Below are 26,721 nucleotides of genomic sequence, written 5' to 3'. Positions count from 1 at the left end.
CGTGAAGGGTTTTTGCTCAGCGGCGTCGAACGTATCGCCGGCCCCCAAAAGCCTGCGATCCTCCGCCCATCGGCATACCCCGTCGAGATGCCAGAGCAGTACGCCTCCCCGTCGTTCGGGCTGGGCGTCTCCTCTGGCGCTCCAACGGTCCAGAGGCAGACGGAGGCCGTCCAACATATCCTGCCCCGCCGCGAAGTTACCATTCCGCCGCCTGGGCCCCCGCCTCCGCCTGCCCGTCGCCGAGGGCGTCCCCTCGCAGCTCCGTCCCCTGCTGAGCCACACGATCCAGGCTCGCAGCCGACGTCGAGCCGCCCGTGGGAGAGGGACGCCGCTCGCCTCTCACGGTCCTGCGACGGAAGACCCTCGCAGGCGAGCTTCGAAGCGTCCCTGATGCGAGCACCCCCGGAGGTGGAGAGAGCTACTCTGTCGGCACTCCCGCTGGAAGCGGTACTTAGCCGGTCATTTGAAATCACAGAAAGACCCAGCTTTCTCACCTCTGGGGCCCCGGCCCGAGTTTCCTTCCTGAGCAGCACTTCCACTCCTCGGAAACAGACTCGGGACCGGATGTCGCCAGCGCGGGAACCAGGGAAGTGGGTAAGCACTGCTTAGTGCAGTTAGACACTTCTCCAGGACGTTTATCCTTCTGGGTTTTGTCTCCTTCCCTGTCTTTCCCCAGGCTGCCCCACCACGGTCACGCCGGTCAACGTTCCCTTGATACCACTACACTGGTTGATACGGACGGTACGGCCCGGCTCCAGGCGTCCGCCCAGACTCACAGGTACCCCTTACTTTCTTTTCCGGAAACAGGCGTGCCTCTGTTCTGCCTGCGGAGATCGCGTTCCTACTGGCGAAGGACGCGATCCAGCCTGTCTCTCCAGCCGGGACGAAGTCGGGGTTTGATAAGAGTCCCGACTTCACGTGTCCAGTTAGAGTAGTGGGTTAACATCCGCCCTGGATGGAGCTTTGTTCCGATCCCTTCTTAGGCTGTCGGCACACATGCTCACGACGACGCACATACAACTATGTTTCCGTCTCCAGGGCTGGGTTGCAGCCATCTGCCTGAAGGGCACCCCCTGTCACGTCTCGATCTTTCCCCGGCGCACACCCCTCCGGCGGTCTGCCCCGGGGGTCGAGCTCTCAGCGCGAGGTGCTTCCACTTGGCTAGTCCCTCTCCTTCCTGCCTTCTTTAGGCCATGGGAGCTCCCCTGTCCCCTCTTCGGCAGACAGGTACTCGCGTCTTCAACCGTCTCTTCGACTGGTGCTTACCAGCCCACTCGTGAGTTCCGTTGTGCGAATACAGGGACCTGGTGCCTCGGCACCCCCGCCATCTGGTCCTTCAGGCCAACCGAGGGAATCCCTTTCCTCGGTCGGGAGCCCGACTCGGTCCACAAGACGGCCCGCCTTGCTACCAAGAGCGCGCAGTTAGTGCTGTAGTCCCTGAGCTAATCAGGCACTATACAGCGGTCCTCTCAAAATCAGAGGCTCCTGGGGCACATGTCAGCTCTAGCCGCTTGCCGTTAAGCTGTTTCATGTGAGACCGCTGCAGCACGATCGAGTCCTATGATGGGCATGGCATCTCGGCTCTCTCCAGACTGGCGTTTTCCTGCAGTATTGCCGACAAGTCAGCCCGTGGCTTACCACGGGTTGGGTTGCCATGTACAACAGAGGCTTACAGCTCCTCCCATCTGCTCCCATGGAGTCCAAGGTGGCAGATTTTGCTACTTGCCATTCATTTGAAGCAGGGAAACTCAACCGTGCAGCCGCCCGGTTCCCACGGCAGTCCACCCACCTGCAGAATGGCGACTCCACCCCGTGACGCAGCTAGTTGGAGTTATATCGGCAGGCCCAGCCACATCCGCTCACCCTCCCGATTCCTCCCATTGCCAGAGTAACTCTGGCACATAGCTGACCTCCGGGGCCCAAGTACGCCCTTCCCCAGTGAGCCTCCTTGCGCAGACTCTGTGCGAGTCCAGGGAGGACGAGTAGTAAGTCTGGAGGTTGCGCTGCAAGGACGGCCCACCCGGACTTAGGTCTTAGTAACCATCCCCTCGCGGCAGTCCCTCCCTGTAAGGGCACGGCTTGACACCGTAGATCTCTCCGGCCTTTCACAGGCCGTGATACAAACTATCACTCGGTACTGGGCTCCCTTGGCAAAGGCTGGCTCACGCACTGAGATGAGGTCTATCGCTGGCATTCCTCTCGCTGAGAGGCACAGAGATACACGATTGCAGTAGTGCTTCCTTTCCTGCAGGAGAGTTGGAGCGCAGGCTGTCCCCTCGACTCTCGGAATATATGCCGCCGCTTAGCCGCATATCACATGCAGTAGATGGAGTAAAATAGGTAAGCACCCACTGGTCGTGAGGTCCCTCAGAGGTGCCAGACCGCGCCTCATACCTTCTTGGGACCCCCCCGTCGCCCTTCGGGGCCGCGGGGCGCTCCATTTGAGCCTCTGGCCTCAGTCGAGCTAGAATTCCTATCATTTAGACAGCGCTCCTGATTGCCCTGGCCTCCATCAAGAGGGTAGGAGACCTACAAACTTTCTCTGTAGGGAAGCTTCCACGTCGCCTTCTCAGGCCGCGGGGCGCTCCCTTGGAGCCTCGGGCCTCAGTCGAGCGAGAAAAACGCTCCTGACTGCCCTGGCTCCCACTGAACGAGCAACGGTTCCCCAGAGGTGCTCAGTGGGCCTCAGTCGAGTCCTGTCATTAAGACAGCGCTCCTGACTGCCCTGGCTCCTATTAAGAGGGTTGGAGACCTACAAGCTTTCCTTGCCAGCAAAGTGTGTCAAGAAGTTCGGGCCCGGCGACTCTCACGTTACTACCTGAGACCCCGGCCCAGCTATTGTGCCCAAGGTTCCCCACCACGCTTTTCCGCGGTCAGGTGGTGAACCTGCAAGCTCTGCCCTGGAGGAGGCAGACCCAGCCTTGCGATGTTGTGTCTATGTGAAAATGAAATCGCTCGGCACTTCAGACGCACCTAGCAGCTTATCTGCTTGGGGTTCAGCAGAAAGGGAATGCTGTCCCCAAACTGAGGTGGCTCATTGGGTGGTAGATGCCTCTCCCTCTCTTATCTATATCTGGGAGAGCCATGCCCCTTAGGTGTTCATGCCCACTCCATTAAGAGTGCTGCTTCATCCTATGCGTTGGCTCATGGCACCTCACTAGCAGATATCTGTAGAGCTGCGGGCTGGGCGACACCTAATACCTTCGCTAGGTTCTTCAACCTCCGCGCAGAGGCCGTTCCTCCCGTGTCTTAACATAAGACTTCAGGCGAGCGGGGGGACGGCTGGTGTCGGCTTGCTGCGCCATTCCCACGTGGATCCGTGCGCTATCTCCCAGTATGTTCCCTCCGGCGAACCTGGGTCCTCCATGCCCCGCAGTCAGGGCTAGATGCGGAGTAGTCCTTGGCTGTGATCCTGCCTGGGTCTCCTTCGCCCCGCAGGTTGTGGCTATACTTTTCAATATTTTCCAGCGGAGGAGACCGCTGTTTCCCTCGTGTATCCCTAAGAAACCTTATGGATATATTGAATTATTCTCATTTCCACATGCACAAATTGCATGTGCTCCGCCCCCCCCAACCCATGCTTCAGTACATCTGGCATCCCTGCAGGCCCCCTTATAAAAAGGGGGCCTCGGGGCGTTGGGAAGGTTACGTTCAATGACCGCCTGCGGACACGTCTGGGAAGACCTGCCGGCACGTGGCGTTGTGCGTAACGCGGCGTCAGGGTCGTGGCCTTTTCCATGGGTCTAGTTCCCAATGTAACGTCGAAGTGATTCGACTGAAGGGGTAACGTCTAGGTTACGAAGGTAACCCTCGTTCCCCGAAGGAGGGAACGGAGACGTTACATTCCCCTGCCACGCCCCTGGCGTCGCGTTTTCCATTCTATGGTACCTGTAAGGGACAGCTCCTTTAGACTAGTAAATGGACACTGTTTTGGCTGGCTAACTTCATTGCACAGGAAACATATTAAGGCCTCCTTGATATTTGTATGTACGTGTTTTGAAAACATTATGCATATCAAACCATCATTTACAGACAAAGAATTATAAAATAATTTACTTGCTTTAATGCTGCGTTTAAATACAATTTTCCTTAAATTAGAAATATATATATATATATATATATATATATATATATGGGTCATTGACATATAAGGATTTTCAACAAGCAAATTTTAAAATGCAAAAACTAATAATATCTTTTGTAGTTGTTCAAACAGTAAGAATGTTAAGAATGTTAAATTCATATAAAATTTTAAATTAAGTGATTTTATTGTTTTTTCGGCTTGATGAACTGGCCGCAGCCTTGAAAAATGTCATGTGGTGCGACCATGATTTATATTAAAATTAATTTATTCCCTTAACGTGCTTAACATTTCTTTTATATGTTCTCAGTAATTGAAGTGTTTAGAAAAAGTATTTGCATTTCTTTAGTTTTTTTGCAAATAACGATTTCACATATTTGTTCTATAATTTCAGAATTGCCGCCTTAAATGTATTTAGCAGACTTATTTTTTTCTGTAAATTGCATAAAGCTGATAAAAAAGTTTTTAAAATACCATTTACTTAAGCATATTGTGGCAGTGATTCATATTTCAGCCACAGAAATTATATATATATTTTTATTTATTTAATACAGTTATTGCTGTTATTGGTCGCACCACATGATGAGTGGTCGCTCCAAATGACACAAAGACCTTACATCGATTTAAAGAGATCTTATACAAAAAAAAAAGATTTAAACTTTTACATTTTATTCAAATTTCACAGAAATTTTATTAACACAAACATTAATAAACATTTTATAAAACATTTTATGTAAACATTCTTTATAAAACATTACAAATACTTCTTGATCGGAACAATCATGTATCAGTATGACAACGATTAGTATGATCATAACTAAACATCATAAAACATCAAACAGATTTAAGTAAACACTTGCCTTCAGATGTAACAGTACAACTGATGAACAAACAAAAACTGACAGCCGACAGCCGAATCAACCTCATTAAAACAATTAGGTCCGATCAAACTATTCATTAAGTATCAACTAATATGTGGATGGACGCTAGCGTTTCATTCAGCAGTGAGACATATCATCCTGTTCATCCTTGTTCGATAACATTTCTCGCCACTTCTTTTTTCTGTCGAATGCTATCTGGCATTGCCCGCTTCGGATCTGTTCCTCTTCGTGGTCGCCAAGTTGCAGAGCCAAAAGACCGTATTTCCTCGCCTCTTTCACCTGGTCCTCCATAAGGGCGATCGACGGCGAGACCACAACCACCAGTGGGTTTTCACTAAGCCCCATACGCTTAGCTACCAGCGGAGATAACTGATAGATTAAACTCTTGCCGTATCCAGTCGGCAAAACAGCAAAAACGTCCTTCTTGCAAAGGAACGATCCGAGCGCGGTTTTATATGAAAAGCCGAGTCTAACTCGTTCATTGTAGCGGCCAAAGCCGTTTCAAACAACTGTAGTCATCTTTCAATGTTTACTAAATGATTCCGGACGTCGCAGCACTGTTGTCATCAGCTTAGCTTGCCTCTGGCCCGCCTACATCAGATACACCGATTTGATTGGTTCCCAGAACTGCTTACGTATTGCAGTAACATGCATCATTGCTCGATGCCAGAGTGTCTTGCAGAGACAATTTAAATTGTGCTCTCGCGAGACCTCTGGATTTCCAGGGTACTCTGCTCTTGCTGCAGGGTCAGAATTAACATGCTGCCTATGGCGAGCGTTTTTTTCCTTGCTTGACAGTGGCACCTGGTAAAATCAATTAAAATAGTTAAATGAACGAATGAATGAATGCATGCATGTATAATTACCAAACTGAAAGTACATGCTCTAAATGTTCTTTTTTCCCTCATATTGTACACAGATTAAATATAACCCATCTAAAATACAGATGTTTAAAAAATGACCCAAAATTGCATAAACTCTATTCCAAATTAGATTTAAATAAGTACTTTATGTATTTAACCCATTAATTGAATATAAAATTAGAAGACCTGCCTATCTAGGACATATATCTATCATGAAAAACACTCTGCAGTGGTCGCGCCACATGATATTTGGTCGCACCGCATGATGTTTTCAAATTCATTTAAAATTTACAGGCACATGACTGGCCACCTAAAAAAATAAGCTAGCTTTTCCAAAAAATGCTACTATGAAATGTATAATAAAAATATATATTTGAAGAGAAAACTTAATATTCATAGTTTTTATGAGGTCATACCACATGATATCCAAATGTGGTCACTCCATAACAGCTGTTAAAAAAGTATTCTTTTTCAAAATTTGAAAGAGAGTTACACACCTGCTTGCTGCTTCAGTTGCTCCTTGGCAGAATTGCAATATGATGCAACATCCTGTCCTTGAATGGATTTCAACATAAAAGTCCCAAAATGGTAGTTTCTTGATGGTCGCACCACATGATATTTTATATAATGGAAACCATCGGACAACGTTTGTTTGTATATTATGATGGAAATATAAATACATATGCTTTGCAATTTTATACACAATTACAAAACACTGCCAAAATCATGCCAAATAGTGCAGAAAATTCATTTTAATAAATTTTAGGTGATTTCAAAGATGTTTACCAAAAAAAAGTTATGGCCGGACGGTCGCACCACATGATGTTTTGACACTTCGAATAACAAAAAAATTACAAATAACTTATGTTTTTAGAAAAGTTAAAGTTGATCCATATTTGGGAGAGGTACTTCTTACATATGGCATCTTTTTTTGCATTTAAACCAATTTTTTAACAGAAAAAAAATAAATCGGACAAAAAATGTAGGTGTCACGTCAATGACCCATATATATATATATATATATATATATATATATATTAGGGCCGGGACTCGATTAAAAAATTAAATCTAATTAATTAGAGGCTTTGTAATTGATTAATCGAAATTATCGCATTTTAATCGCATATAAATATTTGACCTGAGAACAGTGAGAAGTAAGTTTTTTTATAAGGATTTTTTAGTATACCATTGAATAATGACTGAATACATAAGCTTAAGCAACAAAATATTGTTTATTTTTGTTCAACCAAGTCCAACAGACCAGTGCAATATTGCCATTAAGTGTAGCAATAGGCTCGATGTGCTAAAGTGATATGCGAATACCTTGTTGCATAGCTTGCACACAAACATGCTCTTATCGACGCTTCCATCCATTCGTTTTTTATAACAAAATTTCCCATCCACAGGGCCAACCAAAGCGGTCCCATCAGCTTTTTTGTCCATGTTCACTGTGGTTTGTTTTGCTGCGTCCCAATTCGCCTACTTATACTATGCCCTATATGTATGTACTCTTTTTGTGAAGAAAAGTACATACTTTTGAGTATGTAGCAGAATAGTAGGCAAGCTTTGGGACATACTACTTGCTTCTTTACTGCTTAAGGGGCTGTTCACATGAAGCATCTTTTGCGCGCGCAAGTTCATTATTTCAAATGGAGACGCGCGGCTTGCGCGCGCATATTGGAAGCGACGCAGTCGCGACGCGCACGCGGTGCGACGCGCTCGTTTTTTCCGGGCGCGTCCACACCGCATTGAGATAAAAACATCTCAACTTTTCAGAATGTCGCAAGCGCACCGCAGGTCATGTGACATGAACCGACCAATCAGCTTCCTCACTTTTTTCGTTACATTGAAACCTCAGCAGAAACAAGGAGGAGCAGCTCGCTCATCATTGTGGTCCAGGGATTTCCTGAACTTTATGATTTGTCAAGCCCCCATTATTTTGACGCTAATAGAAGAAACAATGCATGGAGACGCATAGGCTTGGAGCTAGAGCGCAGCTGATGGTTGCTTAGAAACGGCAGACGCTTCCGGAGCGCAAGCGCCCGAGCGCTTTGTTGATAAGGAAGAAAGCGGCGCGCCTAGCGTTTTCCACGCGTTTTTAGGCGCGACATGTGAACGGCCCCTAACTGCTTCTTTAACTGACGCTCTGTTGCTTAGTTACCTGAATCCTGTCACTGTTTAAACTGCCCTGTCAATCATCACAGTTAACATTATCTACATTTCATTTAATTTAATTTCCTACCGTATTAGAGAGAAATTAAGAGGCACGTTCTTTAACGAGTCTTTCATGCCGAGAACTCTGCTCTTGTGTTTGCTTAATTATGCATTTAAACGTTAATGACCAAACCTATCATTATAAATGTTGCTGCACATGGAATATAACGCGGATAACATTTAAAAATATTTTTATCAGGTTACACACTGATTATTTATTACTCAAACCCTTTCTGTACCTGTCCGTTGGTCGCGTATATCCTCCATGTTTGTAGTTTTTTAACACTTTTTATGCGTGTTTGTAGTTCTAATCGAATCCTCGTTCATGGCGCAGTGTGTTGTGGGCAATATTAGCCGTTAGAGTGTGCATTGATCGTTAAGTAGTAGACCATCCGGGAATCTTTGGAATACTTTTTTAAACATACTACGATTTGGGACATACGGACGCAGCTTGTCTGAACGCTAGTTGGTGCTCCAGTATAATCGGTCCGCCGAATCTCATCCAGTGAGAAACGTTCCGCGGTGCAAAACTACGTGCGATTAAAATGCGTTAAAAAATTTTAACGCGTTATTTTTGTGTAATTAATTAATCTAAATTAACGCGTTAAAGTCCCGGCCCTAATATATATATATAATCTTATGTAGAGATGTGAATGACATAGTTAATATTTTTCAAATATGTTATTCACTTGTTAAGTCTAACGTCACACATCACTGCTTCTGGGCCCATATGCTCTCAAACATATCACTAGAAAACAACAAACGGTGGTATTTTACATGCATTTACAGTATTTAATACTATTAAAAAATTATAACCATAACCTTTATCTTCATACCAAAATTCTAGATGGCAGATTGGCAGATTACAAGTACATCTTAATAGTGTGATCTCAATAAACACAACATAATCCCTGCTTATTATCTAACAATGTACTTCAGATGCACAAATATAGATATAGGTGCAAACAGAATACTATACAGTGACGTGAACATTGGTTTTTAAAAGTTTAGTAGATCACACCGAACACTATTGCAGTAGTGAAACTGTGATGAGTCATGCAGCAGTAAGAACATAACAATAATTTTAAAGCAAAATAATCATATTTATTCAAGCATTTAACATGTGTAAGTTAATTAAATATCAGTAATGAACTGCACAAATTATAGCTATCATGGAGAAAGTCCAACCTCTGTCCCAAACATGTACAGTAAGATGGATACCCTGATAGCAACATAGTGTCAGCCCAGATCCGTCCCACATCTGGCAAATGTGGAATGATGATCTGGCACACATGTTGTGTGGAAAGATGGCACTTGAATGGACTGCTCCGGTTTGCCAGGTCTGGGCCAAAAGCAGGCCATAGCAATGCCACATGTCAAAAAAAAAAACAAAAAAACAAATAAACCACAACAGTATCTTTTCAGAGATATCTCAGAGAGTCATCTCAGCTTTAATCAACAACTGACTTCAGCCACAGCCTTAGTGAAAGTCGTGACATATTGTCAAGTATGGTGACCCATATTCAAAACTGGTGCTCTGCATTTACTGTAACCCATCCAAGTGCACACACAGTGAACGAAAGAACTACACTCATATGTGAAAAGAGTGATGTTCATTCACAATCCCTACCTTCAATTCCTGCCTGTGTGGGAATCGAACCGGCACCCTTTGGGTTACAAGCCTGACCCTATTACCATTAGGCCATGACTTATATTAAATCAACTGAAGACAAAAGACTTTAAATCTCTAAAGATCTCAACAGATGAGGATTAAACAACTGACTAGATTGACTTTATTTCTGTTAGAGGTATACAAAATATTCAGCTTAATCGGATCAATTCTGGATATGACAAAAGGCTGCTAAGGCTACTTGTGATGCATGCTGGGAGTTTTGTACTTTGTTTTGTAAAATACCCACTGGCCCAGTTACCTTGTAAACAGTCCTTTTAATTATTCAAGTAGGTCAAACAGAAATTAAGGTAGGGAATATACACAGAAATTTAATGAAGTAATCAAATAAGACTGCAGCATCCTCACTGTATAAATAAAATTAAAAGTTATTCAGTCAAGATCAGCGAGTGATTATCAAATTTTCTTTTGTTGTTTGACCAACATGACAGACAGCAACTAGAATATTCGGCTGATGTTACTTTAAATCTTGTTGTTGTAGATTATCTTACTGTATGGTGACAGCAGAAGGTTGTGCTGCTCTGGCATCAGCTCTGAGTTCAAACCCCTCACACCTGAGAGAGCTGGATCTGAGCTACAATCATCCAGGAGAATCTGGAGCGAAGCTGCTCAACCATCTGGACAAACTCAAGTAAGTTGAACATTAACAGTCGTCCTGTCTTCTGTGACTGTGAGAGTGTCCATAGCATCAGGAACCACAGGTGCAGTGCTTTATTTTTTACAGTGATTTATATAACCTATTTCCTTTGTTTGTCCTTGCAATTTACTGTGTAGACAAGTAAAGTACACTGTAAAAAAACCTGTAAAAAACAGTAAAAAAAGACTGGCAGCAGGGCTTCCAGACTTATTCAGTTAAATTACAGAAAATAACCATTCAAAATTACAAGACAAAACTCTAAAAATACAGAATAGTCTTTACGGTCAAAACTCATTACATTACAGTATATTACCATTGATCATTTGTTCATAATACAAAGACAATGTCTGTAGATAAACATTTTAATCATGAATTTTGCAGAAATATTATGGTTTAAAATGTTTGGACTGTAGAGAAAAGAGTATAGTACTTAGAAAAAACAGTGGGGCAAATAAGTATTTGATACACTGCCAATTTTTCAATTGTTCCCACAAAGAATTGAGAGATTTGTAATTTTCATTGGAGGTACACCTCAACTGTGTGAGAAAAAAAAAAGTTTGAACCTGTTTGAACTCGTTACCTGTATGAAAGACACCTGTCCACAGTCAATCAGATTCCAGCCTCTCCACTATGGGCAAGACCAAAGAGCTGTCTTAAGGACACTAGGGACAAAATTGTAGACCTGCATGGGATGGGCTACAGAACAGTAGGAAAACAGCTTGGAAAGAAGGCAACTGTTGGTGCAATTATTAAAAATGGAAGAAATTCAAGATTAATGTCAATCTCCCTCGGACTAGGGCTCCATGCTAGGGGTGTAAATCGGAGCCTTCAAGACGATTCGATACGATACCGATTTCTTAAGCCAACGATTCGATTATTTTCGATACTTCAGAATTCCCTGTGATACGATGCGATTCGATCCGATCCGATTCAATATTAGATATTTTTACATGATATCTATTAAGTTTCAAATAAATCAACAAAAATGGTAAGTAATTTGCCTTTTATTGAGAATACAGAAACAGTATTCTATTCACATAATGTGTATGTTCCACTAAAGCAGTTGTGCTCAATGCACTGCAAATAGAACAGCAAATATAAGTTACTGCATCTACAAAGTGCAAGCAGATAAATTGTAATAATAAAAAAAAAACTTAGTGCATGTCTACTATTGCCAATTAGCCTATTCATCGTTTTAAAAAAGTTTCTTTCATACAAAATTGGTTACATTTTGAAAATACAAATTTGCATCTTATTAAGAGGTAATGGTCACACATCCTCTGCAGTAGATGAACTGCAAATAGAATACTAATCCACAAAATCAGTTCAAAATCATCGCTCTTGAAAGTCAGACAACAACGTGAGGTCTGTGAACATGAACAACATCATAGACGGACGGACTGTGAAACGAAAGTAACACGTGTGAAGAAGAAGACAGTGAGGTTAGTGCCACCCGCAGCTTAGGAGTAGGTAGTACGCTTAATACATCGTAGCAGACAGTAAAAGAAAGGTCGGAACGGATTCTAAAAATAGACAAGTGAACAAACAGGCGGCAAAATAAACACATTAATCGATATTCTCGCAGACGAATCGATGCATTGAATCGGCGGCTGCGTAATCGATGCATCGATACGAATCGATTAATATTTACACCCCTACTCCATGCAAGATCTCGCATCATGGATTATCAATAATCCTGAGAAAGGTGAGGGATCAGCCTAGAACTACATGGGAGGACCTGGTCAATGCCCTGAAGAGAGCTGGGACCACAGTCTCAACGGTTACCATTAGTAACACACTACACTGTCATGGATTCAAATCCTGCAGCGCTCGCAAGGTCCCCCAGCTCAAGCCAGTACATGTCCATGCCCGTCTGAAGTTTGCCCAAGGCCAACTGGATGATCCAAAGGAGGCATAGGAGAAGGTCATGTGGTCAGATGTGATGAAAATACTTTTTGGTATAAACTCCACTTGCCGTGTTTGGAGGAAGAAGAAGGATGAGTACATCATGCTTTGGGGGTGCTTCTCTGCAAAGGGGACAGGACACCTGCACCAAATTGAGGGGAGGGTAGATGGGGCCATGTATCGCGAGATTTTGGGCAACAACCTCCTTAGTAATGCTGCGTTCACACCAAACGCGAATATGCGTCTGGCGCGAGTGATTTCAATGTTAAGTCAATGGTAAGACGCGTTTACGCGCGTCTGGAGTTCTTGCGGCGCGAATTGGCGTTTAGCGCGGCGTGGTAGACGCGAATTCGCCTCATTCGCGCGTCTAGTTCTAGAATTGTGCTTTTTGTGCATCACGCGTTTGACGCGAATTCGCGTCTGCCGCCCGAGTTGAAAAATCTGAACTTCTGCGTCAATTCGCGCCGCGTTAACCAATCAGGAGCCTGCTTGATGCTGTGGTGGCAGGCCCGCCCGGAGTCACTCATTCAAATATGAAACATGAATACTAAATGCCTAGTGCGGTTCTAATGTACAACAAAGCAAGTGTTTTATCACATATATGACACATATTCATTTTGTATTGAATGCTATTTATTCCATATCTAAATCTTAATTATATGAAACATTATTATAGTGTAGTGTGTCTACACTATAATAACAGAACAATAATAACTATAATAGTGTGTATACTTTAGTGTGTCTGGACAGTGTTGTGTGAGGAAAATAAAGAAATCACAGGACAGGTTAAATACTTTTGGAGGCTGGCTCCATTTATCATCAAAACAAAAATAAATAACAGATTTTACAGTAATAACCTGAACAAAGAAATGGCACAGACATCTGTCATCATATACTGCTCCAACGCACAGAGGGAAGTTCCACCGCTCCTGAAATCCCCTCGCTCCGATGCAGGACAGCAGGTCATCGAACTGGGCGCGGGACAGGCGGAAGTACCGCTGAAAGCGGCCGTCATCCAGGCGCAGCTCCTGGAGCAAGTGATGAAACTCGCCGAACTGGGTCCGCCTCCGAAGGGTCTGGTGGACCCAAATACGGCGACGATGATCCAAACGCCGCTGTTCTGCTCTCCAGAGCAAATACAGAGCGGTGACTCTCTCGATAAATGACCGATCAACAACAGACATCTTGTAAAAAGATGGCCGCCAACGGGGTTTGAAACTTTCGCCTCTGACGCGCGTGACGCACGTAAATTTCGCTTCAAACTTTTGTTTTTACGCGCGTCGATTTCGCTCTTGACGCGCGAATGAACACAAAGTGGTCACGCGTATAACTAGACGCGGCAGGCGCGAATTTAGATGCATATTCGCGTTTGGTGTGAACGCAGCATAAGAGCATTGAAGATGGGTCGTGGCTGGGTCTTCTAGCATGACACTGACCTCAAACATATAGCCAGGGCAACTAAGGAATGTCTCCGTAAGAAGCATTTGAACCCAGTAGAAAATCTATGGAGGGAGCTGAAACTCCAGTTTGTCCAGCAACGTCCCCAGAACCTGAAAGATCTGGAGAAGACCTGTATGAAGGAGTGGGCCAAAATCCCTGCTGCAGTGTGTGCAAACCTGATCAACAACTACAGGAAACGTCTGACCTCTGTAATTGTAAACAAAGGTTTCTGTACCAAGTATTAAGTTCTATTTTTCTATTTTATCAAATAATTATTTCATGCAATAAAATTGAAATTATTTAAAAATCATACAATGTGATTTTCTGGATGATTTTTTTTTTTTTTTTTGATTCTGTCTCTCACAGTTGAGGTGTAGCTATGATGACCGATCAAAAAAGGGCATCCATCCTTCATAAAGCCTCAGGCCTCAAGATGTATGTTCCATTCCTCATTAGAACACATAGCTCATATTAATTATAATTAGTTATAACATTAACAAATGCACAGCAAGAAGCCCAGTGTTAAATTAACTCCCGGGAAATATAAGAGTGTTAAATTAACACTGAAGCAGAGTTAAAGTTAATGAGATAATTAGTGATTAAGTAAGTGATGATTGATCATTATTGAAGACACCTGATGAGTCACTAAAGGAGAAAATCACAATTTTTAGCAATCTTTATAGTGGTCAGTGTGTGCATTAGTTGGGCTCTTGACCATTACATTTTTGACATCAGATTTATTTATTTTTTTATTGGATGTTGTGTTTGAGTTAAAACAGCCGGACAAGCCAAGAGCACAAGACAAGAGGTAGTGATGATTATGTTTTAACATGGTCATTATTTGATATGAATCATTGAGCTCATCTAGAGTCTAATCTCAGAGTTAGATTTACTTTGTTGGAAATATAACTCAGAGGTTAGACTCTAAAGGAGTTCAGTGATTCAGATCAAATTCTTATCTTGAATGTTTAACATCAGCCTTGTGATTCACATAAGATCCTGTTTTTTGTTTTTGTTTTTTTTTTAATGGGTTTTGGCAAATTTTCTTACAAGCTGTTGTGATGTATAGAAAAACATTTCCAAAAAAAAAAAGTAATTTGTTAATTTTTTGTTAATTTGTATAATTTATACTTGCCGCAATACATGCTGGGAGTCATGGATGAGTTTTGATGGGCTACAACATGCATTTTTGATGGTCACCATGTCTGTGTGTCTAAACTAAAGATTATTTGAAAGCTTTGATCACAGTTAGTTTTAAAAACAATTTTCTGATTTAATGTTAAAACACTGTTACAGCAGTCAAACTAAATCTAATGTTAAAAATGTAAGGGTCAAGAGCCCAACTAATGCAAACACTGACCACTATAATGGTTGCTAATGGTCTCCTTTGGTCATTCTGCTTATTAACATCAGGTGTCTTTAATAATGATCATTCATCACTTTGTTAATCACTAATTATCTCATTAACTTTATCTCCGTCTCAGTGTTAATTTAACACTCTGATTTGAACACTTGACACTCTTGAGTGTGGACTTAAATAAACTCCCGGGGGAGCTAATTTAACACTGGGCTTTTTGCTGTGTACATACAAAACATAAGAGCAGGTCAGCATGTAAACACAAGTTAAAGGGATAGTTCACCCAAAAATGAAAATTTGATGTTTATCTGCTTACCCCCAATGCATCCAAGATGTAGGTGACTTGTTTTCCTCAGAAAAACACAAAAGAAGATTTTTAATGAAAACCGGTGCAGTCTGCCAGCCTTATCATGGTAGTGGATGGGCACCAAACCTTTAAAAGTAAACAAAAACATGCACAGACAAATCCAAATTACACTCTGCTGCTCGTGACGATACATTGATGTCTTAAGACACGAAACGATCGGTTTTTGCGCGTGCACATGTGACGTGACTGATGCCAAACTCGTGCACATGACAGAAGGACGTGGCTGTGTATTAAAGGTAAAATATGATATAAATACTGTTAAGTTTCTCACAAAAAACGATCGTTTCGTGTCTTAAGGCATCAATGTATCGTCACGAGCCGCAGGGTGTAATTTGGATTTGTCTGTGCATGTTTTTGTTTACTTTGAAAGGTTTGGTGCCCATCCACGTCCATGATAAGGCTGGCAGACTGCACCAGTTTTCATTAAAAATCTTCGTTTGTGTTTTTCTGAGGAAAACAAGTCACCTACATCTTGGATGCATTGGGGGTAAGCAGATAAACATCAAATTTTCATTTTTGGGTGAACTATCCCTTTAAGCGTTTTCCCATAGAAAACCATTACAAAATGTATAATGCATTAAGAGGACCAAATTCTGTGCATGAATTATGAAAAACATTATCTAGATTTTTTTTTTTTACTTTAATATTAAATTAAAATCCATTTTCATTTTTTTAAAATTCAGTTTTATTAAAAATTATTTAACTGTCCACGTATGTGGAGACCTTGCAACAAAGGAGTAAAATGGGACATAAAGCCACAGCTGACAATATGGAATTGTTTTTTTTAATGGCATGTTACGCTATTTATATCAGCTCTGTTATTACAAACAATAATATTACAATATAATAACAATAAAACACATATTGTAAGAACAATAACAGTAGTGACATGTATACAGAAACCTATTAGCAATATAAAAATCTAATCAAAAACTGATGATTATAAGAATTTATTATAATTTCATCTTTATCTTACTTCCACTGTCCTCTGGGATATTCTCTATTATTCTGTGCTGACTCCTTAACCTGTGCTGTACCTGTTTGCCAGGCAAAATGCAAATTTGTCTCCAAATATATGTGTAAAGTTGCCATTTAATGCTATAATAATTAATTTGAAATGTTTATTTATGTTGATATATTTGTTAAATGTCTGTTTTATTACAATATAAGACAATGCATAACATATTTGGAAAAAAAAATAGAAATGATATACTAGCAGATTGCAGAAATCAGACTTTATGCAATCTGACTCCTCTGTTGCATGACGTCCAAATACGTGGACAGTTGGTTTTTGGTGAATAAAAACTATATTTTACTCTACATGTTAGTTTATAAATTACTAACATATTCATCATACTTTATTGTACACACTGATATATATTTATTTATTTATTTATTTTTTATTGCAATATTGTTGTCCATCTACTGAGCTCTAAATTGAGTTAACTTAACTGTCTACATATGTGGACACCATGCATGAAAGAACCCTTACATGATTAAGAGTCTTTTACAGGAATTATCTGTAAATAATAAATAACATTTTATGTAAAATTACACATTACTCTGTGAAATACAGATAATTACCCTTTTAAAAAACAGAAAATATGTAATGCCAAAATACAAACAATCACCTGTAAATTTAATGGAACTTTAAAATAAAGAAAATATCTGTAAAACAAAAGGTATTTTATCATATAAAAAAAAAGAAAAAAAAAAGAAAACATTCTTTAAAAAAATACAGACCGTTACCTGTAAAATTATGTTTTTTAACAGTGTATAAAAGTTAATAAAGATTAATAAGAAGATAAAAAGAACAGCATTTATTAAAAAATAAATAAATGTTGTGTTACAATATACAATGCTATTCAAAAGTTTGGGATCAGAACATTTTTTTTTTTTTTAAATAAATTAAGACTTTTATTTAGGAGGTATGTGTTAAATGAAAAAAAAACATAATAAAGACTTGAAAAGTTAGAAAAGATTTCTACTTTAAACAAATGCTGCTCTTTTTAACTTTGTATTCATCAAAGAATCAAAGAAAAAAGTATCACATTTTCCAACAAACAATATAAAGCAGCACAACAGTTTCAACATCGATAATAAATCAGCATTTTAGACTGATTTCTGGAGGATCATGTGACACTGAAGACTGGAGAAATGATGCTGAAAATTCAGAGCTGCGTCACAGAAATAAATTATATTTTAAATTATATTAAAATAGGAAACAAATATTAGAAATTGCAATAATATTTTACAATATTAGTTTTTTTTCTGTATTTTTGATCAAATAATACAGCCTTGATGAGCAGAAAAAACTCTTAAAATACATAATCTCACTGATCCCAAACTTTTGAGCGGCGGTGTATTCACTTCCTGTAGCTGTATCCCTTTTAGCCACAAACATGTTAATGTGAATCACATGTTTCTAGCATGATGCTAGCATGATTAGTATGATTTAAGCAAGATGACAATATGATTAGCATTATGTGAACATGTTTAACGTCAAAATAATTTAGGTTTGCTACATGGTTGCTAGGCGGTTGCTAGGGTGTTCTAGGCGTTTGCTAAGTTGCTTGAGACGGATGTAAAAGAGTTTGTCAGAGTTTGTGTTTTTCACAATATGAGAAGCTTTTGTGTGATTGAATGACAGACTATTTCTGATTATTTAAACATTCATTCATGCAGCTGTGTGTGTTTATTATTATTATTATTATTATTATTATCATTATTATTATTATTATTATTATTATTATTATGAGATGAATGTCTCTGTGTGTGTTTTCTAGTGTGGATCATGGAGGAGAGTTCAGGATCAGAGCAGGTCCTCAAAGATGTAAGTCCACAAACAGACTCACAGTTTTCTTGTTTGTTGTTTAGTTGTAAATGTGTCTCTTGTAATGTGTGTCTTGTGTTCAGATGCCTGTGATCTCACACTGGATACAAACACAGCAAACGAACACCTCGCTCTGTCTGACGACAACAGAAAGGTGACAAATGTGGGTCAGACACAGTCATATCCTGATCATCCAGACAGATTTGATTATTGGGATCAGGTTCTGTGTGTTGAGAGTCTGACTGGACGCTGTTACTGGGAGACTGAATGGAGTGGAGATGGTGTTCATATATCAGTGTCATATAAAGAAATGAAGAGGAAAGGAGGGGGTAATGACAGTGTGTTTGGATCTAATGTGAACTCCTGGAGTCTGATCTGCTCTAATCACAGATTCACTGTCTGTCACAATAATAACTCCACTGATATATCTGCTGGTTCAGGCTCCTGTAAGAGAGTAGGAGTGTTTCTGGACGAGTCGAACGGCACTCTGTCCTTCTACAGCGTCTCTGACAAACACAAACTCACACACTTACACACATTCACACACACATTCACTCACACACTACACGCTGGATTTTACCTTGATTCAAACTCTTCAGTGTCTCTGTGTGACATTAAACACAACTGAATAACACACATCTCTGTAACACACACACATTACACAAATCACACACTAATAAAGAGAAATACTAGTGTTTGTGGAAATTACTTCATTATTATTATTATTATGATATGTTTGAAAGCAACATTCAAAAGCACTTCTAGAAACAGTGTCTGTGCAACTGGACATTAAAAACATTCATTTCCTGTGAACCTCTTCATTTTTAAAGAAAAACTTATAGAAGTCTTGAAATGAAAAGAGCTATTTTTTTCATTCAAATTAATTTAACTGACTCTCTTTATTTTCTTGAAATAAGAAAATAATTTCTTTATTTTTCAGGTCACACTTGGTGCTTGAAATCTAACTTTTTTTAATTTTAGGAAAATTAATGTAATATGTTTTTGTTCAATAATATATTTTGATTATTATTTAGCATTTTGAAGAGTTTTCATGATAGTATTTAATTTTTATGAAAGATTAAAGAGCTATTTTTCCATTAAAATTAAATAAACTGAGCCTCTTTATTTTCGGGTCACACTTGGTGCTTGAAATGTAATTTCTTTTTTTTTTCAGGAAAATCAATGTTATATTAATTTTTTTGTTCAATAATATATTTTGATTATTATTTAGCATTTTGGAGAGTTTTTTATGATAGTATTACATTTTTAAACACAATGAATGAGCTATTTTTTTTTTCAATTATTTCAATAATTTCAATTTTTATTTTATTTTTTATTTTTATTTTTTTTAGGGAAATTAATGTAATATATGTTTCTTCAATAATATATTTTGATTATTATTTAGCATTTTGAGGATATTTTATGATAATATTACATTTTTATGAACAATTTAAAAGCTATTTTCCCATTAAAATTAATTAAATTGAGCCCCTTCATTTTCGGGTCACACTTTTTTTTTTTAATTTTAGGAAAATTAACATTATATATTTTGTATAATAATATATTTTGATTATTATTTAGCATTTTGGAGAGTTTTTATGATAGTATTACATTTTTATACACAATGAATGAGCTATTTTTATTTTTCAATTAAAAGTAATTAAACTGAGCCTCTTTATTTTCGGGTCACACTTGGTGCTATAAATTGAACTTTCTTTCTTTTTTTTTTAGGGAAATTAATGTAATATATTTTTGTTTAATAATATATTTTGATTTTTATTTAGCATTTTGAGGGTAATTTATGATAGTATTACATTTATATTAAAAATTAAAGAGCTATTTTTCCATTAAAATTAATTAAATAAAATTTAATTAAAATATATATATATTTTTTTCATTAATAATATATTTTGATTATTATTTATCATTTTTTAGCTATTTTTCCATTAAAATTACTTAAATTGAGCCCCTTCATTTTCGGAAAATTTATATATTTACATTTATATATATATATATATATATATATATATATATATATATATATATATATATATATATATATATATATATATATATACATTATATATTTTTGAATAATAATATATTTTGATTATTATTTAGCATTATGGAGAGTTTTTATGATAGTATTACATTTTTATACACAATGAATAAGCTATTTTTTTTTCAAATAAAAGTAATTAAACTGAGTCTCTTTATTTTTTGGGTCACACTTCATGCATTATTTTTTTATTTTATTTTTTTTATGGAAATTAATGTAATATATGTTTGTTCAATAATATATTTTGATTATTATTTAGCATTTTGAGGACATTTTATGATAATATTACATTTTTATGAAAAATGTAAAAGCTATTTTTCCATTATAGTTAATTAAATCGAGCCTCTTCTTTTTCGGGTCACACTTGGTGCTTGAAATTTAACTTAGTTTTTTTTTTGTTTTAGGAAAATCAGTGTTATATATTCTGTTTCAAAAAAATATTTTGATTATTATTTAGCATTTTGAGGATATTTCATGGTAGTATTTAATTTTTTTTAATGAAAATTTAAAAGCTATTTTTCCATTAAAATTATTTAAACTGGGCCTATTTATTTCCGGGTCACACTTGGTGCTAGAAATTTAATTTTTTTTTTCTTTTTTCTTTTTTAGGAAAATGAAGAGATTTTATGATAGTATTTAATTTTTCAGAAAAATTTAAGAGCTATTTTTCCATTAAAATTAAATAAACCGAGCTTCTTTATTTTCGGGTCACACTTGCTGCTTGAAACTGAACTTTTGTTGTTGTTGTTTTTAGGAAAGCAATGTAATATATGTTTGTTTAATAATATATTATGATTATTATTTAGCATTTTGAGGATATTTTATGCTAGTATTAAATTTTTATTAAAAATTAAAGAGCTGTTTTTCCATTAAAATTAATTAAACTGAGCCTCTTTATTTTTCGGGTCACACTTGGTGCTTAAAATCTAACTTTTTTTTTTTTTTTAAGGAAAATCAATGTAATATATTTTTGATTAATAATATATTTTGATTATTATTTAGCATTTTGAGGATATTTTATGATAGTATTTAATTTTTATGACAAATGTAAAAGCTATTTTTCCATTATAGTTAATTAAATCGAGCCTCTTCTTTTTCGGGTCACACTTGGTGCTTGAAATTTAACTTAGTTTTTTTTTGTTTGTTTTAGGAAAATCAGTGTTATATATTTTGTTTCAAAAAATATTTTGATTATTATTTAGCATTTTGATGATATTTTATGATAGTATTTAATTTTTTTTAAAAATTAAAAAGCTATTTTTCCATTTAAATTAATTAAATTGAGCCCCTTCATTTTCGGGTCACACTTTTGTTTTGTTTTTAATTTTAGGAAAATTAACATGATATATTTTTGTATAATAATATATTTTGATTATTATTTAGCATTTTGGAGAGTTTTTATGATAGTATTACATTTTTATACACAATGAATGAGCTTTTTTTTTTCAATTAAAAGTAATTAAACTGAGCCTCTTTATTTTCGGGTCACACTTGGTGCTATAAATTGAACTTTATTTATTTATTTATTTATTTATTTTAGGAAAATTAATGTAATATATTTTTGTTTAATAATATATTTTGATTATTATTTAGCATTTTGAGGATATTTTATGATAGTATTACATTTGTATTAAAAATTAAAGAGCTATTTTTCCATTAAAATTAATTAAACTGAGCCTCTTTATTTTCAGGTCACACTTCTTTTTTTTTAATTTTAGGAAAATTAACATGATTTACATTTTTAAACACAATGAATGAGCTTTTTTTTTTCAATTAAAATTAATTAAACTGAGCCTCTTTATTTTCGGGTCACACTTGTTGCTTGAAATGTAACTTTTTTGTTTTAGGAAAATTAATGTTATATATTTTTGTTCAAAAAATATTTTGATTATTATTTAGCATTTTGAGGATATTTTATGATAATATTTAATTTTTTTTTTTTTTTTTTTTTTAATTTAAAAGCTATTTTTCCATTAAAATTATTTCAACTGGGCCACTTTATTTTCGGGTCACACTTGGTACTTGAAATTTAACCTTGTTTTTTTTTTTTCCCAGAAAAATCAATTAAATATATTTTTGTTCAATTATATATTTTGATTATTATTTAGCATTTTAAGGATATTTTATGATAGTATTTAATTTTTATGAAAAATTTAAGATCTATTTTTCCATTAAACTTAATTAAACCAAGCATATTTATTTCCGGGTCACACTTGGTGCTAGAAATTTAATTAATTTTTTTTTTTTTTTTTTTTTTTTTTTTTAGGAAAATGAATGTAATATATGTTTGTTTAATAATATATTTTGATTATTATTTAGCATTTTGAGGACATTTTATGTTAGTATTTAATTTTTATGAAAAAAAAAAAAAAAACACTATTTTTCCATAAAAATTAATTAAACTGAGCCTCTTTATTTTCGGGTCACACTTGCTGCTAGAAATTGAACCTTTTTAATTTTTTTTTTTTTTTTTTTTTTTTTTTAGGAAAATCAATGTAATATATTTTTCATTAATAATATATTTTGATTATTATTTACCATTTTGAAGAGATTTTATGATAGTAAATTTTTCTGAGAAAATTTAAGAGCTATTTTTCCATTAAAATTAAATAAACCGAGCTTCTTTATTTTCGGGTCACACTTGCTGCTTGAAACTGAACTTTTGTTGTTGTTGTTTTTTTAGGAAAGCAATGTAATATATGTTTGTTTAATAATATATTTTGATTATTATTTAGCATTTTGAGGATATTTTATGCTAGTATTAAATTTTTATTAAAAATAAAAGAGCTGTTTTTCCATTAAAATTAATTAAACTGAGCCTCTTTATTTTTCGGGTCACACTTGGTGCTTAAAATCTAACTTTTTTTTTTTTTTAAGGAAAATCAATGTAATATATTTTTGATTAATAATATATTTTGATTATTATTTAGCATTTTGAGGATATTTTATGATAGTATTTAATTTTTATGACAAATGTAAAAGCTATTTTTTCCATTATAGTTAATTAAATCGAGCCTCTTCTTTTTCGGGTCACACTTGGTGCTTGAAATTTAACTTAGTTTTTTTTTTTTTTTAGGAAAATCAGTGTTATATATTTTGTTTCAAAAAAATATTATGATTATTATTTAGCATTTTGATGATATTTTATGATAGTATTTAATTTTTTTTTTTAAATTAAAAAGCTATTTTTCCATTTAAATTAATTAAATTGAGCGCCTTCATTTTCGGGTCACACTTTTTTTTTTTTTAAATTTTAGGAAAATTAACATGATATATTTTTGTATAATAATATATTTTGATTATTATTTAGCATTTTGGAGAGTTTTTATGATAGTATTACATTTTTATACACAATGAATGAGCTATTTTTTTTTCAATTAAAAGTAATTAAACTGAGCCTCTTTATTTTCGGGTCACACTTGGTGCTATAAATTGAACTTTATTTATTTATTTATTTATTTTTTTTAGGAAAATTAATGTAATATATTTTTGTTTAATAATATATTTTGATTATTATTTAGCATTTTGAGGATATTTTATGATAGTATTAAATTTGTATTAAAAATTAAAGAGCTATTTTTCCATTAAAATTAATTAAACTGAGCCTCTTTCTTTTTCGGGTCACACTTGGTGCTTGAAATCTAACTTTTTTTTAGGAAAATCAATGTAATATATTTTTCATTAATAATATATTTTGATTATTATTTATCATTTTGAAGAGATTTTATGATAGTATTTAATTTTTCTGAAAAATTTAAGAGCTATTTTTCCATTAAAATTAAATAAACTGAGCTTCTTTATTTTCGGGTCACACTTGCTGCTTGAAACTGAACTTTTGTTGTTGTTGTTTTTTAGGAAAGCAATGTAATATATGTTTGTTTAATAATATATTATGATTATTATTTAGCATTTTGAGGATATTTTATGATAAAATAATTGTTGGGCCACTAAATTTAAAAGCTATTTTTCTATTAAAATTATTGGGCCACTTTATTTTCGGGTCACACTTGGTACTTGAAATTTAACTTTTTTTTTTTTTTTTTTTTCCCAGGAAAATCAATTAAATATATTTTTGTTCAATAATATATTTTGATTATTATTTAGCATTTTAAGGATATTTTATGATAGTATTTAATTTTTATGAAAAATTTAAGAGCTATTTTTCCATTAAAGTTAATTAAACCGAGCCTCTTTATTTTCGGGTCACACTTGGTGCTAGAAATTTAATTAATTGTTTTTTTTTTTTTTTTTTTTTTTTTAGGAAAATGAATGTAATATATGTTTGTTTAATAATATATTTTGATTATTATTTAGCATTTTGAGGACATTTTATGTTAGTATTTAATTTTTATGAAAAAAAAAAAAAACACTATTTTTCCATAAAAATTAATTAAACTGAGCCTCTTTATTTTCGGGTCACACTTGGTGCTAGAAATTGAACCTTTTTAAATTTTTAAAAAAAATTTTTTTTTAGGAAAATCAATGTAATATATTTTTCATTAATAATATATTTTGATAATTATTTATCATTTTGAAGAGATTTTATGATAGTATTTAATTTTTCTGAAAAATTTAAGAGCTATTTTTCCATTAAAATTAATTAAACCGAGCCTCTTTATTTTCGGGTCACACTTGGGGCTTGAAACTGAACTTTTGTTGTTGTTGTTTTTTTAGGAAAGCAATGTAATATATGTTTGTTTAATAATATATTTTGATTATTATTTAGCATTTTGAGGATTTTTTATGATAGTATTTAATTTTTATAACAAATTTAAAAGCTATTTTTCCATTAAAATTAATTCAACCAAGCCTCTTCTTTTTCGGGTCACACTTGCTGCTTGAAATTTAACTTAGTTTTTTTTTTTTGTTTTAGGAAAATCAGTGTTATATATTTTGTTTCAAAAAAATATTTTGATTATTATTTAGCATTTTGAGGATATTATATGATAGTATTTAATTTTTTTTAAATTTAAAAGCTATTTTTCCATTAAAATTATTTAAACTGAGCTTCTTTCTTTCTTTCTTTCTTTCTTTCTTTCTTTCTTTCTTTCTTTCTTTCTTTCTTTCTTTCTTTCTTTATTTATTTTTATATCTAAAGATTCCTGCACTGTAAAAAATAAATAAATAAATAAATAAATAAGTGTAATATACAGTAAAATACTGGCAGCTGTGGTTGCCAGAAGTTCACCGTAAAAAATATGGTCACAATGTGAAATGCTTTACAGAATACTTTTATGATAAACATGTTTACAGTAATTTACTTCAAAAAAAGTTGTAAATGTAGATTTTCTTACAGTAAACTACTGTTAATAAATATACTGTCAAACTAATTACATTCTATTTACGCAACAAACACAATACAACTGTATAGAATATTATAGTATTTTATTGTAATGTTCAATTTTACAGATAATTTTACTATAATTCTGTGGTTGCCAGAAATTCACTGCAAAAAATACGGTAAAATACAAAAGGCATTACAATTGTTTGCCACAGATTTTACAAAAATCAGTCAGGTTATTGGAATTGCTAAATGAACGAATAAATACTGTTTATAGTAAATCAAGGCACAAACCATAATTATTAGATTGTAAAGAAACGTCTAGGTTACGTAGGTAACCCTCGTTCCCTGAAGGAGGGAACGGAGACGTTACATGGGAATTCGCTTAGAATCCAATCATCTCTGAGCCTTATACAAAAGGCCAATGAAAATTGGCGAGTGGCATTTGCATGATGCGCCACGCCCCGTACATACGGGTATAAATAGCGACGTCATGCGCCAGTCAGACAGGTTCTTCGCTGAGGAGCCGGATTGAGCCGGCGTCAGCGCGACGACAGGGACGTGGCAGGGGATGTAACGTCTCCGTTCCCTCCTTCAGGGAACGAGGGTTACCTACGTAACCTAGACGTTCCCCTTCAGTCGAATCACTTCGACGTTACATGGGAACTGACCCTATGGAACAAGCCACGTCCCTGCGCCGCGTTACGCAACGACCACGTGCCGGCAGGCGGACGTGTCAACAGGCGGACGTTAACGTAACCTTCCCAACGCCCTGGGGCCCGAGAAGGGGGGTCCCCAGGGATGCCAGAAACTGAAGCAGGGTTGGGGGGGCGGAGACATGAATTCTGTCCATGTGAAAATAAGAAATTCAATATATCCATAAGGGGGTTTTAGGGATATACGAGGGAAACAGAGGCCTTCTGGTTGACCCCTGGAAAAATATAGAGAAAAATAGCCACAACCTGCGGGGCGAAGGAGACCCGGCAGGAGCACAGTCAAGAACTACTCCGCGTCTAGCCCGGACTGAGGGGCATGGAGGACCCAGGTTCGCCGGAGGGAACAACTGGGAGATAGCGCACGGATCCACGTGGGAATGGCGCAGCAAGCCGACAC

At 36.1% G+C, this 26,721-nt stretch overlaps 1 protein-coding gene across 3 annotated transcripts in view; it reads left to right on the top strand.

Annotated features, from left to right (window-relative positions):
* The window catches only part of LOC141337723 (uncharacterized), a 176,882-nt gene extending 157,654 nt beyond the window's left edge, over positions 1–19,228 (top strand). For all 3 annotated transcript variants that reach the window (XM_073843385.1, XM_073843387.1, XM_073843386.1), the window contains 3 exons: positions 10,211–10,360; positions 18,222–18,268; positions 18,352–19,228. In XM_073843385.1, the coding sequence (XP_073699486.1) occupies positions 10,211–10,360; positions 18,222–18,268; positions 18,352–18,896 (742 nt within the window). In that variant the 3' untranslated portion in view covers positions 18,897–19,228. The remainder of the gene's footprint in view (positions 1–10,210; positions 10,361–18,221; positions 18,269–18,351) is intronic.
* Positions 19,229–26,721: the final 7,493 nt, after the last annotated feature.

This window comes from Garra rufa, chromosome 1 (assembly GCF_049309525.1).
Source record: "Garra rufa chromosome 1, GarRuf1.0, whole genome shotgun sequence".
NCBI lineage: Eukaryota > Metazoa > Chordata > Actinopteri > Cypriniformes > Cyprinidae > Garra > Garra rufa.
The sequence above is the reverse complement of the archived record's forward strand: the minus strand, read 5'-3'. Positions and strand labels throughout refer to the sequence as shown.